The sequence below is a fragment of the Acanthaster planci genome, linkage group LG02 (genome assembly GCF_054643075.1).
Source record: "Acanthaster planci isolate LZ-2023a linkage group LG02, COTS_SCS, whole genome shotgun sequence".
In the NCBI taxonomy this organism is placed as follows: domain Eukaryota; kingdom Metazoa; phylum Echinodermata; class Asteroidea; order Valvatida; family Acanthasteridae; genus Acanthaster; species Acanthaster planci.
The window spans coordinates 34,919,939-34,941,131 of NC_141778.1; the positions used below are offsets into that span (position 1 = coordinate 34,919,939).

Here is a 21,193-nt window from a genome sequence, read left to right on the forward strand (position 1 = left end):
GAAAAATTTTCAATTGGTTAATCAGTGTTAAGATGACAAGGCAAGTACAAAAATGTAACTGGGGCTGTGTATTTTAACTATAACTAAACTATAAATTTAAACTATAAAACTAACTATAAATTTGTCCACTTCACAACATGCTTAGTTTGGGGTTGAAAAAAATGCAAGGCTTTTGTTCTGAATAACAGTGACATACATGTAAAAATGTATTTTGCTCTTAGCTGCTTATGGACAGATTTTATAACTTTGTGAACTAGTTCTTGAATCCAATTTTTATTCATTACAAGCTTTGAAAATTTATGGAAAAAGGTATGTTAAACACTGTCGGCAGTTGGAGATTGTAGAGTCAAGGTAAAAGCAACTGTTCCTGGAACTGATCAGATAATGTTGAGAGTGGCCATAATGCTAGACTTTTTGCAGTTCAAAGTCTGTAAATGTTGAGAGATCTCAAAAATTTAAGCAGGCTCTGTCAAAACAGATTCAAAGTGAATGTCCCATATTGTAAATGTCCAAAGGGGGAATCAACAGAGCACATTAATGTGCCTCGGGCTGTGGAGAGACAAGTTATCTGACTTACCACTGATGATGGCATCAGCCGCTAGGTGTTTGACAATGACAGAGTGACAGTCATTCCAGTGACCCGCTTGAAGGAGATGCCATGCCTGCTCTGGGGCACGGTCCTCATACTGAGCTCGCAAAGCCTGTCCAAAAAAGGGCAGTTTTAAAACCTCACACCCTCAGGTATCCGTGTTGAGAACCATCGTGAATTCTGCAGTAGTGACAAACTTAACCAAAAACTGTCCCAAATTAAACGTTGGAAAATATTTTAAATTTGTCAAAGAAAAACAATACTCACCTTTGCCTCAAAGATCCACTTGGGAGGAATGTGGAGTTGGTTGACTAGGAAACGTTCCTTTGCTGCATTCTCTTCACTCCTTTTCAATAAACATTGGCGCTGAAGAAGTTGTCGTACCACATCCTCACGCCTGCAGCAATTACGATGGAAATCATCAAATTTGATCCATCTTGCAAGAATCTGACGGTGTGTTTTCTAAGCCCATGTGTAACCAACGCAGCATTTTGAAACTACACGTCTGCAATTTGTGACTTATTTGGATCATCTCCGCCTTGATGCAACAAGACAGAGAATTGCCAACCAAGCCTGGCTGTTACTGTACGCATCACTACACCACCAGAGTACAAAGTCATCAGATGTACACTGGCCGGCTTAATTGGATGCGAGAAGACAGAGAAGTCTTCAGCATTACAAGACAGACCAGTTTTCCACTTACCTGAAGTCATCCTGGATGTGTAAAAGGACAAATGCTGCCCAATGCCAGAGTCCAAGCGCTTCTAGTTGAGAGGCATAGCTAGTGTGTAGATGAGCTAAGTCCTGATCAGATAGATGACTGAATCCTAGGGCTTGTACAGCTTGTAATACATGCCAGCTGAGAACAAAGAGAGGAAAAACATGTTAACTAAGAACCAAGCTACCAAACTCTCTACAATGTATTTGGATTTGACTATTACTCACCTGAGTCTGTAGTCCAGATGATATCCTGTGTGAGTCGTTGGTGCTAACACTCTCTCTAAACGATGTGAGCGATCAGTGTAAAGCTTCACCAGATGGAAACACATGTCTAAGACGACAAATCTCTCGTCTCCATCCTCTGCCACCTCCTCTACTAACTCCGCCCCTATCTCATCACATCGCTTCTCTGGGTACATATCAGGGTTGTTCTCCATGTACGGGGGGCGGGGCACGGGGCAATAATGCTGGAGGGTGGACTGACCCAGAAATCCTGTCTCAAACTCCTTCAAGGCATCGGAGATGGAAGCAACTGGACTGCAGGAATGCCTGAATGTGGAACCAAAGAAGTGACAAAAATTGAACCAAGAATGTCCCTTCTATTACATAATCCTGCTAAATTCTATACAGGTCATTTGGTGAAAGTTCAGACTTTAGTAACTTCAATTACATACTAAATTTGCCTCACTTTAACAACATAGTTAAGAATAACAAATAAATATACAAGTCTTCCAACATCCAATGGCATCTGGAGGTTAAACCCTACAGATTCAGCAATTATGGGTTGTTCTATGTTGCAATGTGTAGCTTGACTTTCTTCTCCAAGTTGTGTTTAACATTACTGCAATCTGAATATATTCAATACAAATTCAGAGAGAATGTGAAGTTCTTCTGTAACTCACCAGAGGTGGACAGCAAGCGCTCTCTTCCAGTCTAACCCTTGGCAGGTGTTAATTACACCATATGCTGATGGCCAAACTAGCATGCCAGCAAGCAGGGCATACACACGCAGGTACTCTGGTGCTATAAATTTGTCAACCTGAAATAACGATCCAGAATGAGACAGAGAAAATCTTCAAAAAGAGGATGATGTGTTGCCAAGTGCAGTGATGCATTCAGCGGGCCTACAGACCACCATCCCCCAGCAGTATCTCCCCGGCACCCAGTACATCTTGAAAACAGTTTGTGGTACCTGCTGCTACATCTGACGCAGACCAGCCAGCCAACCTCGGTGGCTGAGTGGTAAGTATGTCTGCACTAGATCGTGGGTTCGAGTCCTATCTGAGAAAGCTTGTGAATTTTCCTACAAGCTGTTACACAAACATGAGTATACAGTGCTATGCACGTAAGGTGTAAGGGCAAAACCCCTAATTAAGAATCTAAGGGATTAGCCCCCTTGGACAAACTGTACAATTCATGGCTCAAAATGGTGATTTTTGTCCCTTTAACCCTTTCCTGCTGGGGAGTCCGGTTTCGGGCACATAGGCTTTATACACAAAACTGTGGAGTCCGAAACTGGACAAAAGAACTGGGCCTTGTAACAAAAGACTATATTCTAAACAAAAGACTGAACTGCTGGGAATTGCCAACATTGTTTCTGTTGTCAATAGCAGAGGAAATCCATCACTGTTTTGAGAGATTATACCACTATTTGTGGCATTCAGCACGAGCAGATTACCACCGAGGACAAAAGCCACCAGACAGGCATTTGTGTGGGTGTAAACGTCCAGTAAATGAAGCTAGGATTTTTAAAGAATTTTGAAAATGAAAAAATCTTGAAAATCACCCAGTTTTATGTCATGCAACTTCAAATTATACCCGGCAGTAAGTGGTTAAATCAAAGTTCCACAAAAGGCTTTGAAGAAAGCTCTGGTGAAATTTAATATCAACCTTCATCACAAAGAGTCAAACTCCAGCACCTGAATTGATTTTTTTTCAATTTGTGGGAAGTACTCTTTGCCCCTCTAAATAAATTACAAACCCTAGAGACCACACTTGCAAATCAAGAAAGAACATGGCACTGCCACACTGACATGACAAGAAAAGACTTCACCTACCCCCATTTCTTTCCAATCACTGAGTTGCTTGGCAACCAGTTGCTTGCCTTCTTCGTTACTGCCAGCTTGGGCCAACAGAAGAGCCAGCCTGTGGTCACCTGACCTCTGGGCTTCTGCACAAGCCTCGCTGATTTGCCAGCCAGTAAGAAGTGAGAACACAGCTTCAATGTGTCCCATATCCTGAACATTGGAAAGAAAAATGGACCTATTTTAATACTCAACCAAAGCAAATGAAACAAAAGTAGATTAATTGTTAAAATCCACAAAGTTGCTCCATAAATGACCAATGCACACTGGGCTGCCTTAACAACTTTGTTATTTATTCAAATTAAATCTGACTCGGACCGGCCAGCCGACCCCGGCAAGCTCGGTGGTCGAGTGGTTAAGACATCTGCACTAGTAAGCAGGAGGTCGTGGGTTCGAGTCCCACCCGAGTAAGCTTGTGAGGTTTTTTTCGCAAGCTCTCGGACAAGCACTGAGCATACAGTGCTTACTGATATACGTTGGGTAAGGGCAAAACCTGTTATATCAAATTAAATCTTGTTTGTTCATAGTGACATCAACAAATTCAACACCCTCTCTGCATGTGAATTTACAACTTGATATGAACCAGCCAGTTCAGATTTCTTTCAGCATTTCTGACCCAGTTACCTTAAACTTGGCATCCTCCACCTCTCTGTTGACATGTTGCCTTGAAGCGGAGGCTAACCACTCAGAGAAAGCTTCACGTCGTGCCTTACGGAAGGGATAACCATCTGGGTCTAACTCTGCAATCCAATCAACGCAACGACATGGTAACAGTTAACCTGGCTCATGACATCACATCAGAAAATGCAAGACAAAAGCCCATCTCAGGACTGCATGCTGTTCTTCAAAACAATTAAATAGTCCACGAAAAGGACTGGATGAGGAGCAACCCCAAGCCTTGTTGCAACCCCAAGCCTTGTTGCAACCCTAAGCCTTGTTGCAACCCTAAGCCTTGTTGCAACCCTAAGCCTTGTTGCAACCCTAAGCCTTGTTGCAACCCTAAGCCTTGTTGCAACCCTAAGCCTTGTTGCAACCCCAAGCCTTGTTGCAACCCTAAGCCTTGTTGCAACCCTAAGCCTTGTTGCAACCCTAAGCCTTGTTGCAACCCTAAGCCTTGTTGCAACCCCAAGCCTTGTTGCAACCCTAAGCCTTGTTGCAACCCCAAGCCTTGTTGCAACCCCAAGCCTTGTTGCAACCCCAAGCCTTGTTGCAAACCCAAGTATTGTTGCAACCCAAAGCCTTGTTGCAACCCCAAGCCTTGTTGCAAACCCAAGTATTGTTGCAACCCCAAGCCTTGTTGCAACCCCAAGCCTTGTTGCAACCCAAAGCTTTGTTGCAAACCCAAGTATTGTTGCAACCCCAAGCCTTGTTGCAACCCCAAGCCTTGTAGCAAGGGTCACAGCACTCAACAGAAGCTACTCTTGATTTCACAAGTTATTTCAAAAATTCTCAGGAAAAACAATGATCTGCCAAACTCTACACACAACATCTGAGTGATGGTCGAGATCACCAAGAGAAATATTGTCATCCAGAAAACATACCAAGTTTAATTAGCCAGAATGCCATGACTGTTAATACTCTTTTTCTTGGCTTACCCTGCGCATCTTGGTGAGGTAATCTTCCCCACAGTGCTACCAGGAGCTTCCACACCAACAAGCTGTGATTCAAGGTGTCCAGGTCTGCAGTCAATTCATCCTGGACATCTCTCAGAGCTGTCTTGGCATAGTGATGTAGGCAATCCACACCTCGTTGGGGGGCAAAGACAGGGCAAGACTGCTGAGATGAGCTACGGCTGTGACGAAGCTGGACATCCAAGGAACGCTCATGGAGATCCTACAGATAAAAGGGTCAACCTTCTCAGTAGAAATTGATGTCAACTTTTACATTCTTGAATGAACAAAAGCACTTACGTCATCAATGCTGCTCAGATGAAAATGCAACTAACTGTCACTCATTCTAAAAACAAATACACTCCATTTGATCCTTTTCTCTGTCTGGCATCAACTGTACATTTCTGGGGTTTTATCAAAGCCACAACACATTTAGAAGTTGGTTCATAATTCATGAAGCATTTTGTTAGACACATGTACAAAGAGAACAAACTAGGACATTGCCAGATTCTATCCCCCACTCACCAAGACTTTGTTGTCTGCAGCCAGGAGATGAGGAGCTAGATTGACCTTCTCCAAGGTCAGAGTGAATGGGGAAGCATCCAGGGTGGACTTGGTAGGTTGCTTGGTGGTTAGCAGCGGAAATGTTATTGCTTCCTTCTTGATGTCTGGTAAGAGAAACAAAATGATAGAGCTCTGGAGAGAAGTTGTACAAATTTAAAAAGGTTTAGTCCACAGTATTACAAATAGATAGTGTAAAAAAAAACAGCATCAGGGTAAAAGACAGGTGAAACTACGGATGACAAATGAAATTCTCTGGCTGTTACATTTGTTCAAGTATGACCTGGCCTTTGTTTCACATTCCAAAAACTTTTCATCCAAAGTTGATAAGCTTCAAAACCTTTCATTTAATTGCACAATAATCTTTCATGTGACAAAAAAGTGCAGCTCTTAACCTCCTATTACACTGATTGACTTCCTTCTTCATTTAAAGGCTTACCAGGGACAGTCATACGCTGTCCAACTGCCTTCCCAGAATGCACCAGGGTCCAGTTGGGTCCCCAGCCTACGCGGAATGACCTACTCATGACAAGTCCAGCATCTGCCAGGCACGGCACCTTACCAGCCACCACTGATTGGTTGAGGGGTAGGATTGTCTGCTGGGGGCGAGATCCAACCAATCGAGGAGGTCTGTCTTGGGTCATACCACTTGAGATGTGGAGGGGTTGAGGTCCAGCAAAGGGTGGGGGAAGAGTCTTGGGGGCTGCAAAGTGACCTGATACAGTGAAAAAAAGATTATTTGATTCCCTGATACAATCCAAAATATGTCAAAAACAAGATGAAAGGGAACATACAAAACAAACATCTAGGCTTTTTCCACATGACCAATCTAAAAACAGTGACACTTTTAAATACAACTGAGTTGTAACATCCCTACTCCCTAATCACTACTTGATCATATAATCCCTGAGAATGAATTCTCAGGAATTTCCACCACTGCCACTGCAAAAAAGTGTCCTGAATTCCTTTATGACATAAAAGTCACACTGAACATAAAAAATTCTTAGCACACTCATGTTGAAATGAAAAATAATGATAAAACAAGTGACCATAATTTCAAAGAATTCATAAAAAATCCAAGCCAATAAAAAAGCTGTACGTGATTGACTTACTAGACATAAAGTAATCTCTCCGATTCACCATCTCTTCCTTGATAGTGATAGGGACAGGACTTCCTTTAACATCTGATGGATCCGTCATGCCTGCCAAGTACTTGGCAGGACTTCCTAAGGGGCGGGGCCTCCAAACTCCACCTCCCATGCTTTTGTTCAATCCTGTGCATGTAGCAATACAAGATGTTATGAAATGTTCCTTGGAGAATTTCACATGTTAATTTCAAGTCTAATACTGATAAAACCTGAATGCCCTAATGGTGTAAAAATGACAGCATTTAAAATCTGTTACCACTTCCATTAAAATTACTATGCAATAAATAAATACTACACAATTAGGAAAAGAAGTCGACAACGTTTTGAGTGATCCTGTGATATTTTTCATCATTAATCATCATAAAGTAATTTTTTTACAAAGTGCTTCATTTCCATGAGTTGTGTTCTTTATGCTAAAGCCAACAGGATCATCTTGTTAAAGATATTTTACAACTGTACAATACTGAAGTAGGGATATGCTACCTCTTTCCTGGAAGGAATCTTCCATTTTGGGTGCAGGGGAGCCTCTAGATGGAGAGTCAAAGAAGGAAGGTCTTGTCTGAGGGACAGGGGCTGATCTCAACCCTAAATGGAGCAAAACAAAAGCACTTTCCAACTGTATCAATGATTCAGAAAGTTTAATGTTATCCTGATAATGGCTGAGAAATGTCACGTAATTCAACAAGGATTCCACCAACAGTAAAGGATGGTCAATATTTATTACATTGTAAAGTTTTTCTCAGTCTTTGCAAATACAATAACCAGTACTACCCGTAAAGACAAGGACAAAACAGCAGAGCTAATAATAACAGACGACAATGAAAATAATACCCAATAATGCAATGGATAATGCTGTGAATGGAACACACTAGTTACAATCAACAATAATGTACAAGTTACATTATACTGTCAAACACTGGATAGCGCCCTCTGCTGGTAAGATAAAACCAATCAATAAAATAAAAGAGCAATAACGTTCTTACTGTAGTCATATTCCACTGGCTCCTCATCGGCAAAGAAAGAGCCTTTCATGACCTGCATGCGATGGGTGTTCATCCCAAGGACATTGGCAAGCCGGTGGGAGGAGGCAACAGCTTCCTCCTCACCCTCCTCATCCCCTTGGACATTCAACAGCTGGGCTTCCTGACCTTCGACCTCATCACCAAGGTGACCATTCAGGTAAGGTTTAGGGGAGTACCCTCCTAAGCCTCTGATTGGCGAGTCTCGCATCATCTCCATGTCAATGTCGTCTCTCATTGGTTCTTCCTCCTGCTGGGAAGGGAAGGCCTCCTTGGCCTGCTGTCTACCACCAGAGGGAGCCTTTAATGAAGGCTGTTTGGAAGCAGGCTGCTTGGTTGGAAGTTTATCTGCTGCTGTTGCTTTCTGTGAAGGTTTCTGTGAATCCAAAACATTTCAACAAAGAGGTTGCCCCTTTTCCAATTGCAATGTTTTTGTACAGTTACAAGTCAAAGTGACACTACTTGTTTGCACATCCAAATGTGACCCACTGTCTGAAATGAGTCACAAGGCCATTTTTCAGTTATTTGTGTTTCAGTTTACATTACACAAAGAATGTTTAGCTCTTGATGCATCACTCAGTTTGGCATCCTGATAAAATGGACACTGTGTGAGTGAAAGATATTAAAGGTTCCTATTGATTTCCATAGGGTAGGGCTGTGTCTAAGGTGTGTTACTCAATAATGGCTAAGGATCTAAGGCTTGTTACTCAACAATGGCTAAGGATCTAAGGCTTGTTACTCAACAGCGGCTACGGCGGTGTCTAAGGCTTGTTACTCAACAATGGCCAAGGATCTAAGGCTCGTTACTCAACAGTGGCCCTGGCAACTTCCGCGTCATTTTCATAGAGCACGTCACCTCCAGTGAAAATATTTAACTATCCGTAATAACTACTTAAATGGCAACACAAAGTATGCACAACATTCACCAGTATTTCCCTCTGCTTGTACCTACCTGTTGAGGTAGTTGCTTCTTGGCATCTTTATCTGGCACTTCATCTTCTTCATCACTGTCTGACAGTCCATACTTCGAAAAATGCTGCACCTATGGTGACATGAAACAGGAAATCTTGAAATCAACAAGAAGTATCTACTGTTAGCGGATGTTAATTGATGCAGGACAAGTTACTTTTGTATGTGACATGAACTAAATGCATAGAATGCCATTAAAATTTGGTTTATTTATGACTTGGGAGAAAGTTCTTCACAGAATAAAGCAAACATGTGGTTTCATCCTTTGAGCAACCTGGGAATTATTCTTCACAGAATAAAGCAAACATGTGGTTTCATCCTTTGAGCAACCTGGGAATGAACTTTTACTGCATAGAGTAAGTCATTTGTCCATTTTGCATAGAATTTTATACAGGTTGGAGTAAAAACATCCGCCTTTCCTTTATCATTCTAAAACAAAAAAACAAAAATCGATAAATATTCTTTCTATTGCATGTAAGACAACTTTTGAACTTTTTAATTGAAACTTTTACATCTACAAACCTGGAAAACCCACGAGCCAGTTTCTGGCCGGTATTCAATGAACTTGGCGCCAAGTTTTGCTGTTGCTTTCTCTAGCTTGTCCTCATAATTTAAGGTAATCAAACGCTCCACATCCTGAAAGAGGAAAGAAGGAAACACCACACCTTGAAAAGGTTTGCGAGAATTCCTGGAGATAATTAGGAACACACAGGCCCAAGGGAGGTAAATCCTTGACTCAGCAGTAAATGAAAGACTTGCCACGGAAAATTTGATCCAAGTGACTTACTGTGATGGGTTTACGGGTCGTTTTGTCAGTCGGCCAGGTACGATCTAATGTCACCTCAGCCTTCTTATTCAGTCTTTCACCAACTGACGGCTTGTGGGTATCGTCTGGATAAACGGTGATCTCTTTACGACGAAAATGAACTGTGCAGAAAAGTGGAACAAAGAAGAAATGAATTGAAAATACAAAATACTTATTAAACTTCACCAGCTATGAGGAAAATACCTTAAATTAAAAACAAAGTAGGAACTTACCAATTTCATCCAAGTTCATGTTTGCTAGGTTAGTCACTCCAGGGAAGAACACACTACCATACCCCACCCGCCCAATAGTTAGATCCTCAACATATAAGCGCACTTCACCATCTTCTGCAATCTCTACCATGTCTTCTAGCTCATCCATGGAAGGGATGGTGTAGTACCCTGCCCGCTGCAAGACCACGCCCCCTGGGTGGGGAGGTGGGGTGTTCTCCTGGTTTTCATCGACAGCAATTCCATCAGCGAGGGATGCTGATTGGTCAAGGTCACTGGCAGTGGAGGACATGTCACTAGTGTTGAGCTTGCTGGGAGTCTTGGCTTTGACGTTGAGGTCCGTGATGGTACAGTCAGGATCTTCCTGCTTCTTAGAACTGTTGGAGATAAGAACAGAGTACAGCATTGCCGTCCACTTTATCATCTCTCACATACATTAAACTCTCAATAACTCGAACCTCAGGGGAACGGCTAATAAATTAGTTATCCGAATTTCAAGCTAACAAAATTTCTGGGTCTTACCCATGTAACTTACTTGCCCCAGCAGTGGCTACTGGAGACGTTATAAGTGGTTCTTTCCTTATATCCTAGAATAACTTTCTTCCAAAACTCATTAGTTTGCTGAGATTTCACGTGTTTCTTATGTAAAATCTTATATTCTACTAAAAATGAAACATAAACCACCAAAGCTGTGTATTTTTTGTGAAAATTCTTCTGTTTGGCGCACACCGAGGCACAAAGCGCACAGCCGTGTGCTCGCTCACTTGGCCAGGGCCAGGCCCAGGGTTTTCCTGTTTGGCCACATTATCATTCCTTTTTAATCGCTTGAGGGCACACCATTTTGCAGTTCAAAACGTTCAAGTGTAAAAAAAAAAAATTAAATATTTGTGTGCTTTTCTTTGTTTTTCCATTCCCTTAACTTTCCTTTTTAAAAGCTTTGAGTAGAATTTGGCAATGCAAAACAGCATGTCCAGCACCACGCTGGGAACGCATGTCAGTCAGCATATGAGCACAGCACCCAAGTGCTGCAATTGGGTAGGCAGCGGCAGCCAAACTTTGGCCACAGCATGCACAAAGCTTCCTACAGTGTGGTCAGTGGCCACCGTAAAGAATCCAAGATTGGACTGAGTGCATCTGGGCTGCATTTGGGCTATGATGGCAATCAGGCTTGCTTGAAAGCCAGGAGTTGTTTAAGCTGTGGACGCAATGAGTTGATTACAATGGCACAGGCAGCAAGCACGTTGGTGTCCTCATTAAAAAAGACGAGGTGTGGTTTGCAGATGTGACTCATGATAAAAGTCTCTACATTCTTTTTCCACTCAATGTCAGTAATTTGGCAGCAATTTTTTTGGATTGGCCCTTAAAAACTTTGAGTTAAGCGGATGTAGCAGTGTGGGCATTTCGAGTTAGGAGGTATTTTTGTATATTAACCACTTCATGCTGGGGCATTTTTCAATGTTGATGATGCTGGGCCGGCATGACTATCATTTTTTCCGTTTTCAAAATCCTTCAAAAATTCATCATTCCATTTAACGGTCGTTTATAGCCCCACGAAGTAATCTTTAGGCACTACTCTAAGTTGACAGGTGACCTTCATTGACGCCCGAGTATTTCAGCCAGGCCTGCAGCCTTGTAAACAGAGCCCAGATTGTGCGGTGTTATATAACTGTCTTTTGTTCATGAACCTGGCTCAGTGCACTGCTGACCTCTTTTCAATAGGGGCCAGATTAGCATGCAGCGGTGCTGTGTTGCTCATCGCTGCGGTGGTGGAGCGCTTTTGTCCCCGGTGGTAATCCGCTCGCTCTCAATGCTCCAAACCCTGGTATACTGTTTCAAAACAAGGCTGGATTATAACCACTTTTGAGAGTGAAAAATGCCGGTAATGCCCAGCAGCCTGGTCTTTTGTTCGGAGTACGGTCTTTTGTTACAGGGCCCTGTTTCCTTTGTCCGAGTTCGAAGACCCCGGCTACCCATATAAACCATACGTCTCCGATCCCGTAGTCCCTGGCAAGAAGTGGTTAAAGCCAATTCTCTTGGCGGGAATGGAGAATGTCTTCGAGGTAAGTGGAGATTCAAGTTAACCGACTTTGAGTTATCGAGAGTTTACTGTATGTTGCTTTATGGCGGTGTTTAAATCAGGCCAAGTGGTAGCTATAAAGACACCTACCTGGATGATGACAGGTTATGTTGAGATGACTGTGGTTTGGAGAACAATCTTGTACCTCCAGGTGTCTCAAGTACATCATTACTGCTGGGAGATAGTTCCCTTTGGGCAAAAAGACCATAACAAGAATCTTATAATTTCGGATTTTTGCCCTGCCCGAATCTAATATCAGCATCTTCAGTAATTTTGAATATTCAGCTATCACCAAATCCAACTGCAAAATGCAATCAAGATCTGCATTACATTGTCCCCGTTTTCTTTCACTTACAACAATTTGAAACAGAGAAATAAAAAGCTGAAGTAAATGATGCACATTATATGTAATGATTAGTCCGCAAGAAGAAAAATGCTTGCAAGATTTGAACAGTTTAGCCTTTTAACCGCATCAGCAAAACCTACTTCATGACTTACTTTGCATTCATTTATTTACTTACTGGGTGGCAATTGGCTGTTTGGTGGTTGTGTCGTTGGGGTATGTTGGCACAGGAGAGAGGAGATCATCTTCTTGGGCTAAAGAACGACTAGAATTCAGCAAATGGTCCGCCTCCATTTTCTGCAACAAAAACATAAATTATTTTAAAAACCCCATTGGCTTCAGTTAGAAGTTATTAAGTTCTGTTTGTCACACACTCGGAGTTTAATACTAAAGGCAATGTCCAAATGTTATGTTTGCTCAAATTTATCTCGTTTGTGCAGAAGTTGGTGGAAGGCTGTCTTGGAAAAGACATTTCACTTACATCTTCTTTCTTCTTGATGACGAGTTTCTTGACACTCCTGCGAGGTATGAACATCTCCGAGTTGAGTGTTGGGTCTTCATCGTCCAATCCCTCAAATAGTTTTGACTGAAAAGACGGGCAACATTTCAATTCAGCATTAACTCTCCCATCCTAAGTAGACATGTACTGCCACGCACTGTGGATTGAGTGAGGATGCCAAACTTGTCACTCCAGGACTCTTTCTTATCTAATGACTTTTGACATCAGCAGCAGTCTCAAAGCAAAGGCTGGTAAATCTGTTTTCTCCATAGGCTAGGATTTGAAATCTAGTCAGGATTTCTTGTCAGGAAAAACTGCTTCCCTGGGCGACTTAAAGAGTGATTTGGTGATTGGTTACCCACCTTATGAGAGACACCCTGCAGCGGCTTGGGTCGAAGCTTTGCAGATGGTCTGGCAGACACCTGAAGCATAAACCAGCAGAAAAAATATGAACATGAGCATCAACTCAAAGAACTCTCCTTATTAACCGAATGCCTCCAACTCATCCCACTGAGAATTACATTGCTGATGTACCCGAGTTACAGTAACATACAATGGAAGATGTTCCAAGCACTTCCATTTGAAGGATCAAACAAATGTGAGTTTAAATGTATCACCACTTAAGGATAACTACTTTCAGTTTTAACCACTTGCTAATTGGGAACCCCGTTTCAAGCCAGGGTGCCTGAAATGGGACAGAAGAGCTGGTCCTTGTAACAAAAGACTGTACTCAGATCAAAAGACCTGCTGCTGGGGATTGCAATCATTCTTCGGCTTGCATTTTTCGGAGGTAATCCGTCCGGATGATTACCACGGACAAAAGTGCTGAACAACACAGCACCGCTGCATGCTAATCCAGCTGCATTTGAAAAGACGCCACTCGCATTCACTGGGGACAAAGGAAATTACGCAACACCTCACAATTCTGGGCTCTCTTTAGAAGGCGGCAAGCCTGGCTGAAATACTCAGGAGTCAATGAAGGTTGCCTGTCAGCTTAGAGTAGTCACCATACAGTCATTCATATGGGTGTAAACGTCCATTAAATGAAATGACTTTTTGAAGAATTTAGAAAACTGAAAATCTTGAAAATCTCCCATATGTGTGCACTGCATTTTTAAAAGCACCTGGCAGCGAGTGGTTAAGGAATTTTTAGAGAGACTGATTAATACCTTGTGTTGCAGGGGTGTGGTCAATGCCTTCTGCGCTGCCTTACTTGTCGGTTTCAAGATGTCCTCTTTTTTGTCTGATTCCTAAAAGAGAAGCGACCAAGGAGAGTAATCAGTTTAACACAACAGCAGAAAATCAATTAAATTCACCAGAGTTGGGGTGAGAGGTACTGCAGAGTCAGACAGGGTTCTGGGCTGTTGGTCAAGGCTCGTCTACAGAAGAACTGTATCACAGCGATCGTAAAAGCAAGTTACTCACTGTGAGTCTATTCCGGAAGAGCGGATTGTCTCCGTAGGGTGAGTTGAAGATTGTTAGGAGTTGTTGCTGAGCTTGTACATCTTGAACTCCCAGACCAACTGTAGCACTACACAAACGAAATATAACAGGTCATTAGTTATGTAACAGGTCATTAGTTATAAGGTCATCAGTTATGTAACAGGTCATTAGTTACAAGGTCATCAGTTATGTAACAAGTCATTAGTTATGTAACAGGTCATTATCTTGAAATGTTCGGCAAGGAACCAACACTTCCCAGAGCAAAATATCACACATTTAAAAATTCAAATGAAATTTGAGGTTAATTATCGAACATGACAACTTCAAGTCATTCAACACTAAGGCGCAGGCAAAGGAAACAAAGAAGTCCAGCACAGGTGAGACCTCTCCCAGTAATTGATGAGAACAGTCTGTGCAATAAGTCTTACCCTCCAATGCCAGTAGTGTTGCTTCCAATGCCCAATCCTGTTCCAGCCCCTAAACCACCCCCTAAGCCAGCTGACAAAAAAATACAAGTAAAAAAAAATCAGTATCAACAGAAATATCTAATGCTCATTAGAATGAAACTGTATACTTCAGAAAGTGACTTCTTTTTCAGCCTTGGAAGCAAAACTCTCATTGCAAAACCAAGAATTAGAGAGGAAGGTTCGAGGAAAAACCTTTCTCCTTTCAACAAACAAAACCGAACCATGAGAAGGAATAAGATTCTAATACTGCTTGGAAACTGTAAGGTATATATGGGCAAAGTGTCTGGTTAACCACTTCATGCCGGGGCATTTTTCAATGTTGATGATGCTGGGCCGACATGACTATCATTTTTTCCAATTTTCAAAATCCTTCAAAAATTTATCATTCCATTTAACGGTCGTTTATAGCCGCACGAAGTAATTTTTAGGCACTACTGTAAGTTGACAGGTGACCTTCATTGACGCCCGAGTATTTTCAGCCAGGCCAACAGCCTTGTAAACAGAGCCCAGATTGTGCGGTGTTGTATAACTGTCTTTCGTTCACGAACCTGACTTAGTGCACTGCTGACCTCTTTTCAATAGGGGCCAGATTAGCGTGCAGCGGTGTTGTGTGGCTCATCGCTGCGGTGGTGGAGCGTTTTTGTCCCCGGTGATAATCCGTTGCTCTCAATGCCCCAAACCCTGGTATACGGTTTCAAAACAAGGCTGCATTATCACCACTTTTGAGAGTGAAAAATGTCGGTAATGCCCAGCAGCCTGGTCTTTTGTTCGGAGTACATTCTTTTGTTACAGGGCCCTGTTTCCTTTGTCCGAGTTCGGAGACCCCGGCTTCCCATATAAACCATACGTCTCCGATCCCAGAGTCCCCGGCAGGAAGTGGTTAATATTAGTTTCACTAGCTCGGTCAAGTTAGCCACCAACTTTTTTAAGAAGCAACGATGACTTACTTGTTGTCCCGAAGCCCCCTAGCCCACCGAGTGTTGATGGTTTACTAGTCGCACCACCAAATAGTGAGGTCCCAGCGTTGGCAGTGCCAAATCCTGTCCCTAATCCACCGCCAAGCCCTGTGCCAAGCCCACCAAAGCCTGTTGTGGTTCCCTTGTTCCCAAACAGACTGGTGGACTGGCTGGTACCAGAGCCAAAGCCACCTGGAGAATGCATGGGAAACAAGTGACAGAGGTTGGTTACTAGACACAGCAATAATATTATAATTCATATCCTCTGGGATCTGGACCTGAGCTCTAAAACAAACCTTTTGAATTTAATTTACTGAGCAGTTAACTATCCGTGGCATAGAAAATTAACTGCTAGGTTAAGCATGTGACCCACACAAGATTGCTGATTCAAACCCATATTGGCAGGTAAAATTGTAATCAGTTTACACATGCATGTCCTGACAATAACCCTATCTTAACAGATGAACATTTCTTCCTGCATATGCAAAAACTATGATTTGAATATGGAATATATGAAATGGAATATGGGTGACAGGAATGTGACTTTAACCAAGGCATTCAGCAACGCGTCTAATGATCAAGTTCATTAAACTCATGAAATTATTGATAATTGTGGTGTGCTTGAGGCCAGAATAGTGTCAAGTGAGTTAAAGGGAAACAGACATAAACCAATTATTCCAATCCACCTAATTTCATTCTGGAGAGTTTCTTACACTGAGTTGTACTTACCAAAGCCTGACGTGGAGCCAGTCCCCAATGACAACCCAGGCTTACTAGGTTGTCCAAACAGACCCGTGCCGGAGTTGGTTCCAAAACTCAGACCTGAGCTAGTGGTGGTGGTTTGAAACGGCTTTCCAAACAAGCCAGTTGGCTGTCAAGAAATCAGATGAACTGTGTTAAAGCAAACAATTTAACAAAGAGACTAATTATCCACATTAAACAGAAGGATCAAATCCATTTCTATTTACAACAAGCTCCATGTACAGATACAGCAAGTGTTTCCCACGTGCCCCTTATTCGACTACTAATTCCTATGTACCTGTGTCTGACCAAATCCTGAAGTGCCACCAAATGTGCTACTTGTCCCAAAACCAGTGCCACTGCTGGCAGGTGTCGACCCAAATAAACCCATGCTCTGGGTGGTGCTTGTTTGGCCAAAGAGGCCCTGTCAAGAAAATGGAATAGGTAAGGTGTTTGTTACAATGGGGATGCAGATGGTTGTGCACTCTCTATAACTTACAATTGTTATTTGTGATGTTAAAAGCTACATGAACACTGGGCCAAACATAAAAATCATGATGAAAATACAGTCAGGTATATACTGACATGACTGCACATTTGCAACACTATTGTGAGGTGTTTTGGTGGTCAAAAGTTACAATCCTGCTCCGGAGATTCATTCCCAATTCAAATAGATTGTAAGTTGCCCCTAATTTGTTCTTGAACACTGGCTCCTTTAACCCCTTCGTGCCAGGACGCGGATAGAGCCGCCGTAAAAATTGAGATCCTCAGCCCGCTTTTCAGCTATTATTCTCGGCCCACGCTCGAGCAAACAGGGTGAAAGAAGGCAGACCCTGGCTCTTGTATACATGGTAATTGGTCTTTGTGCGTAGCCCAGAAATGAAAAGACCGAATTTGCATCATAATCACCAGCTTCACAATAGTCCCAACTTTGAAAAGAGGCAACGTGAATGTGGAAGCTTGAGTAGAGCCGCATGCCACCGAACAATCAGCCTTTTCACCGTGTAATTCAAAGCGTACAGAGCACGCAGGGCCACAAACCAAGAATCTGCGGTTTGGCAGGTAGCCTTCGTGGCCAAGCGAGGCTAGAATTCTTGGAGTCGGCTTTCGGGAAGAAATTCCAGTCGTCAAGGGGTTAAGAGGGGATATCTCTTGGTGTTTTACTAACTTTGCTGGCAGTTTGACCAAATGCCGAGGTGGACTTTTCCCCAAAGCCAAATCCAGTGCTCGCTGTTGCTCCAAAGCCTGTCTTCTGACCAAACAAACCTCCACTTTGCTGTGTCTGCTGTCCACTAAACAGACCACCACTGGACGTACCAAACCCAGCTGCAAAACATTTTTGAGAATAAAAATTATAGCAATGGTTACAAAGACAAGATTCAAGCTTTTTGACCTTAAAAATCTTACAGCCTTTTCAAATGTAACATGCTAAAATGCAGAAGGTATTACAAAAGCACAAACCTTTTGTTTTACTGTTTCATAACAAAAAGGCAAACTGTCACGTTTGTACCAAGACTTCTTCTACAACTTTGATGGCTATGTAGACTATGGCTCCATGGAAATGAAACATTCCCAACAATGCCAGTATCTTTCTTATCAGCAAACACTGCATAGGGTATTTATGACATAAGTATCAGTAAAAAAAAAATATTACACGACATATGACACCCAGGTGGGTTACTGCTCTTGCTGAGAATGGCTTTATTGCCACAGGCAAATTGGACTACTTGTTGCAGTGACACCTGACACTGACTTTAAAACTATTACTTACATTGTGTTCCTGCGCCAAACGGTGGCTTGTTCTGACCAAAGGTAAATCCACCACCTGATGAAGTCGTTGACTGGCCAAACAATCCTCCAGCCTTATTGTCCACTTGGGTCAGTCCTTGACCGAGCAGAGCAGAGCCAGTTGGTCCTTTCCGATTGGCAACATAGTCCTCAGCACGCAACTCCTAGAATGTTTAAAACAGAAATATTACAGGTGAAAAAAAAAGAAAATAAAACATATTTTTCAGTAGTACTCAAAAACAAGTAACAAACTTGAAGTGAAATGTTACCCACCTCAAAACTTTTGTTTTCATATTCCTTCATTGCCGTGATGACCTGATGTCTTGTATTGACGTTTGTTGACACTCCACTTTTAACCATTGTATCTGTGCTGGTAACAGGCTGAAAGAGAAAAACAGATACATTATCCAAGGAAAGTCATGCCTAATGTGAGAAGTTTTCAAAATAACTCATTTTGAAGGCCAAAATTTACAGAACAAAACATTCTATGTTTGATTCAGGTCACACTAGCCCTTGTTTTGACCTGCGTATTTTACAAACTTTCACCACTTATGCATTATATTAACTAAACTTTGTGAAAGAATGGTTAACTTTAATTGTCCCTTCTTACAGCTACAGTTTGGTATTTACAAAATTGTGGGACCAGCTGATTTACAGGTTGCTAAGCAATGAATAGAAAGGTTAAAATGCCAGGTACAAGCCCTGGATCTCTTCTATTTGTAATCATTCTCATAACATATGACATACTTTTAATTCCTTCCTTTAATTCTATCCTTTAGTATGGAGAATATGGAGAATGAAGTCCTTTCTGCCAATGCATTAAATCTAAATATTCACTTCCAATTTCCACAAAGATAGTGGATTACTGTCCACCGTAAGAGATATACTGATGACAAAATAACGAAATGGGTGAAGTTTGAATTCCAACATGATTCAAGTTCCACACAGAAAGCTCCAACTATTTCTTTGAGGAAAGTTTGCATTTCTAACTCTTGAGCAAGTATTGTAGTTATATTAAAATCTGTTGTATAATGCAAGCAGGATGATGTGATGACCGTCCATACACGTACATTACTAACACTGTACTCATCTTTTGATGAATACATCCCAGAGGTGCAACACACACCAACAACCAACTTATATCTGCTGTCAAAAGCTGTTACGAGTTTTTAATTAGATGACTTGTTTGTACGTACATGAACATGTGGATATGTTCATGTCATGAGATATATTCATGTCATGAGAAATATTCATGTCATGAGATATATTCATGTCATGAGAAATATTCATGTCATGAGATATATTCATGTCATGAGATATATTCATGTCATGAGATATATTCATGTCATGAGATATATTCGTGTCATGAGATATATTCAACTCCTACATGTATAACTGCACTGGAAATACAGCTCTTTCGAAATGTGCCATACACCTAAATTACTATTAAAAAGAATTAAAAATGGTGATAACTTACATTGAATTTGACAGTGGTGCCATTTTGAGCTGTGCTCCCAAATAATCCTCCTGACCCAGCCCCAAACAGTCCGCTTGATGTCCCTGCTGCAGCTGTTTGGCCAAAGGGTGTTGTTGACGTGGTTGTCTGACCAAAGAGACCAGTGGAGGCAGTCGCTCCAAAAGCTGCCAAGACAACAGGTAAAAGAAAAATGACAAACCTGTCACTGATAAAGTCAAGACTGGTCTTCAAAAGGTAATTCCCTTGGGTGGGCTAAAACCACAACCTCCCATTTAAGGGTAGAGATATCTAGGTAATTTTATCATTGTGTGAAGGACTAAATTCTCTAATACAGCCTGGAGAGCAAACACAATGAAGTTTGGGTGAATTTTCTTTAACCCTAACACTCCCAAATCCTCCAATTTCAATACGATTTTACATACACCCTAGGGGGTTAGGGTTAAAAAGGGAGACAGTGAAACCTCAAAACTTTCCCATTTCTGTCTCACAACATTCTTATACATATACTAGTATATAAATTCCCTTTTTTTTCATTATTTGTATTGTTCACAGAAATACTATCCATGTTTTCTTTTATACTCATGCTGTGAAGAAACTACACCCTACAAAAGAGTGAAACTTTAACATTTGATGAAATGATTTGCTTATATAGAAACATCCTTCATGTCTTTCAACTCCTCATGGAATGAGTAATCAATGGACACTCTCTCTTTATTTCCTTTTCTTCCCACAACCCACTGGCAAGATATCCGCCAATTTACATAGAAATGGACAAGATCAACAATAGCCTGTAAACTACTGCTTTCCCTCCTGAGGGCGTCTTTGATGGATTCAACCTTCCTCCACTAACGAGGAACTCAGTCTTTATTCTGGACCTGCCAACAGTTTGGAAACAGCAGTAAGGATCTGAACAAAAAATTCATCATGGCCCCAAATCTTTATTTATGACTTTCCAAGTCCTTCAAACAGCAGGGCGGGAAATTGCGGGAATGCTTTCTTATGCAAGTAAAGAGGACAGTCCAAAGAAACAAAACTACCCACAGCTGATATGTGCATGACAAATGTTGCATCAAACATGACAGGGCAAACAAACTGCAGCTTGGCACCCCCTGGCTAATATCGTGGTAACATGAGCGATGAGTCAATGAGCAGTGCTGAGTTTAAAGGAGGGGGTTACACATCTGTGTCTATGCCGGGTGCATGTACATGCACTCTCTACAGCTCATCCATCGACAGACTGACTTGGCTAGGGGCTCTTGGCTTGACAGTTGGTAAGTCAGCACTATATCACGCTCTGTCATCATCCCCCAGGAAAAGAGCCCCTACAAGTGACTAGTATGCCAGTTAATGCCACGCAAGAACAACAACTGCCTTCCAAAACAAGTTTGGGTTGCTGTGGAAACGCCTTCCTGAAGTCTGTACTCTCATTGTTAGACACTGCCATTTTATATAAAGTGTACTATCTTGAGATTTTTCTGCAAGTACATTCCATCAAAAATTTTTGCCTAGTCATCAATATTAGACCTTCCTGAAAATGTCAAGAAACCATTTTGTCTCCCTACAATGGGATTCTGGCTTGCCTCTTTTGTCTCTTACACTGTAGATATGCAGAATTACAGAAGTGCAGTCTCATCCGACACGTATGTGTATCCATGTTCATTGAGCCT

The 21,193-nt window shown here is 41.9% G+C and overlaps 1 protein-coding gene across 8 annotated transcripts in view; it reads right to left on the minus strand.

Moving 5' to 3' along the window:
• The window catches only part of nup98 (nucleoporin 98 and 96 precursor), a 39,653-nt gene that overhangs the window by 4,079 nt on the left and 14,381 nt on the right, over positions 1-21,193 (minus strand). For all 8 annotated transcript variants that reach the window (XM_087133039.1, XM_022252797.2, XM_087133041.1 and 5 more), the window contains 31 exons: positions 19,527-19,690; positions 18,323-18,430; positions 18,033-18,213; positions 17,430-17,587; positions 16,560-16,685; positions 16,250-16,391; positions 15,512-15,712; positions 14,526-14,595; positions 14,080-14,185; positions 13,824-13,904; positions 13,017-13,076; positions 12,637-12,741; positions 12,334-12,452; positions 11,903-12,001; positions 9,739-10,112; positions 9,488-9,627; positions 9,223-9,336; positions 8,684-8,773; positions 7,696-8,107; positions 7,196-7,297; positions 6,677-6,838; positions 6,004-6,279; positions 5,529-5,671; positions 4,989-5,226; positions 4,018-4,133; positions 3,367-3,546; positions 2,212-2,348; positions 1,535-1,858; positions 1,293-1,448; positions 857-986; positions 578-701 (listed from right to left, as the gene is read on the minus strand). In XM_087133039.1, coding sequence (XP_086989165.1) covers positions 578-701; positions 857-986; positions 1,293-1,448; positions 1,535-1,858; positions 2,212-2,348; positions 3,367-3,546; positions 4,018-4,133; positions 4,989-5,226; positions 5,529-5,671; positions 6,004-6,279; positions 6,677-6,838; positions 7,196-7,297; positions 7,696-8,107; positions 8,684-8,773; positions 9,223-9,336; positions 9,488-9,627; positions 9,739-10,112; positions 11,903-12,001; positions 12,334-12,452; positions 12,637-12,741; positions 13,017-13,076; positions 13,824-13,904; positions 14,080-14,185; positions 14,526-14,595; positions 15,512-15,712; positions 16,250-16,391; positions 16,560-16,685; positions 17,430-17,587; positions 18,033-18,213; positions 18,323-18,430; positions 19,527-19,690 — 4,938 coding nt within the window. The remainder of the gene's footprint in view (positions 1-577; positions 702-856; positions 987-1,292; positions 1,449-1,534; positions 1,859-2,211; positions 2,349-3,366; positions 3,547-4,017; positions 4,134-4,988; positions 5,227-5,528; positions 5,672-6,003; positions 6,280-6,676; positions 6,839-7,195; positions 7,298-7,695; positions 8,108-8,683; positions 8,774-9,222; positions 9,337-9,487; positions 9,628-9,738; positions 10,113-11,902; positions 12,002-12,333; positions 12,453-12,636; positions 12,742-13,016; positions 13,077-13,823; positions 13,905-14,079; positions 14,186-14,525; positions 14,596-15,511; positions 15,713-16,249; positions 16,392-16,559; positions 16,686-17,429; positions 17,588-18,032; positions 18,214-18,322; positions 18,431-19,526; positions 19,691-21,193) is intronic.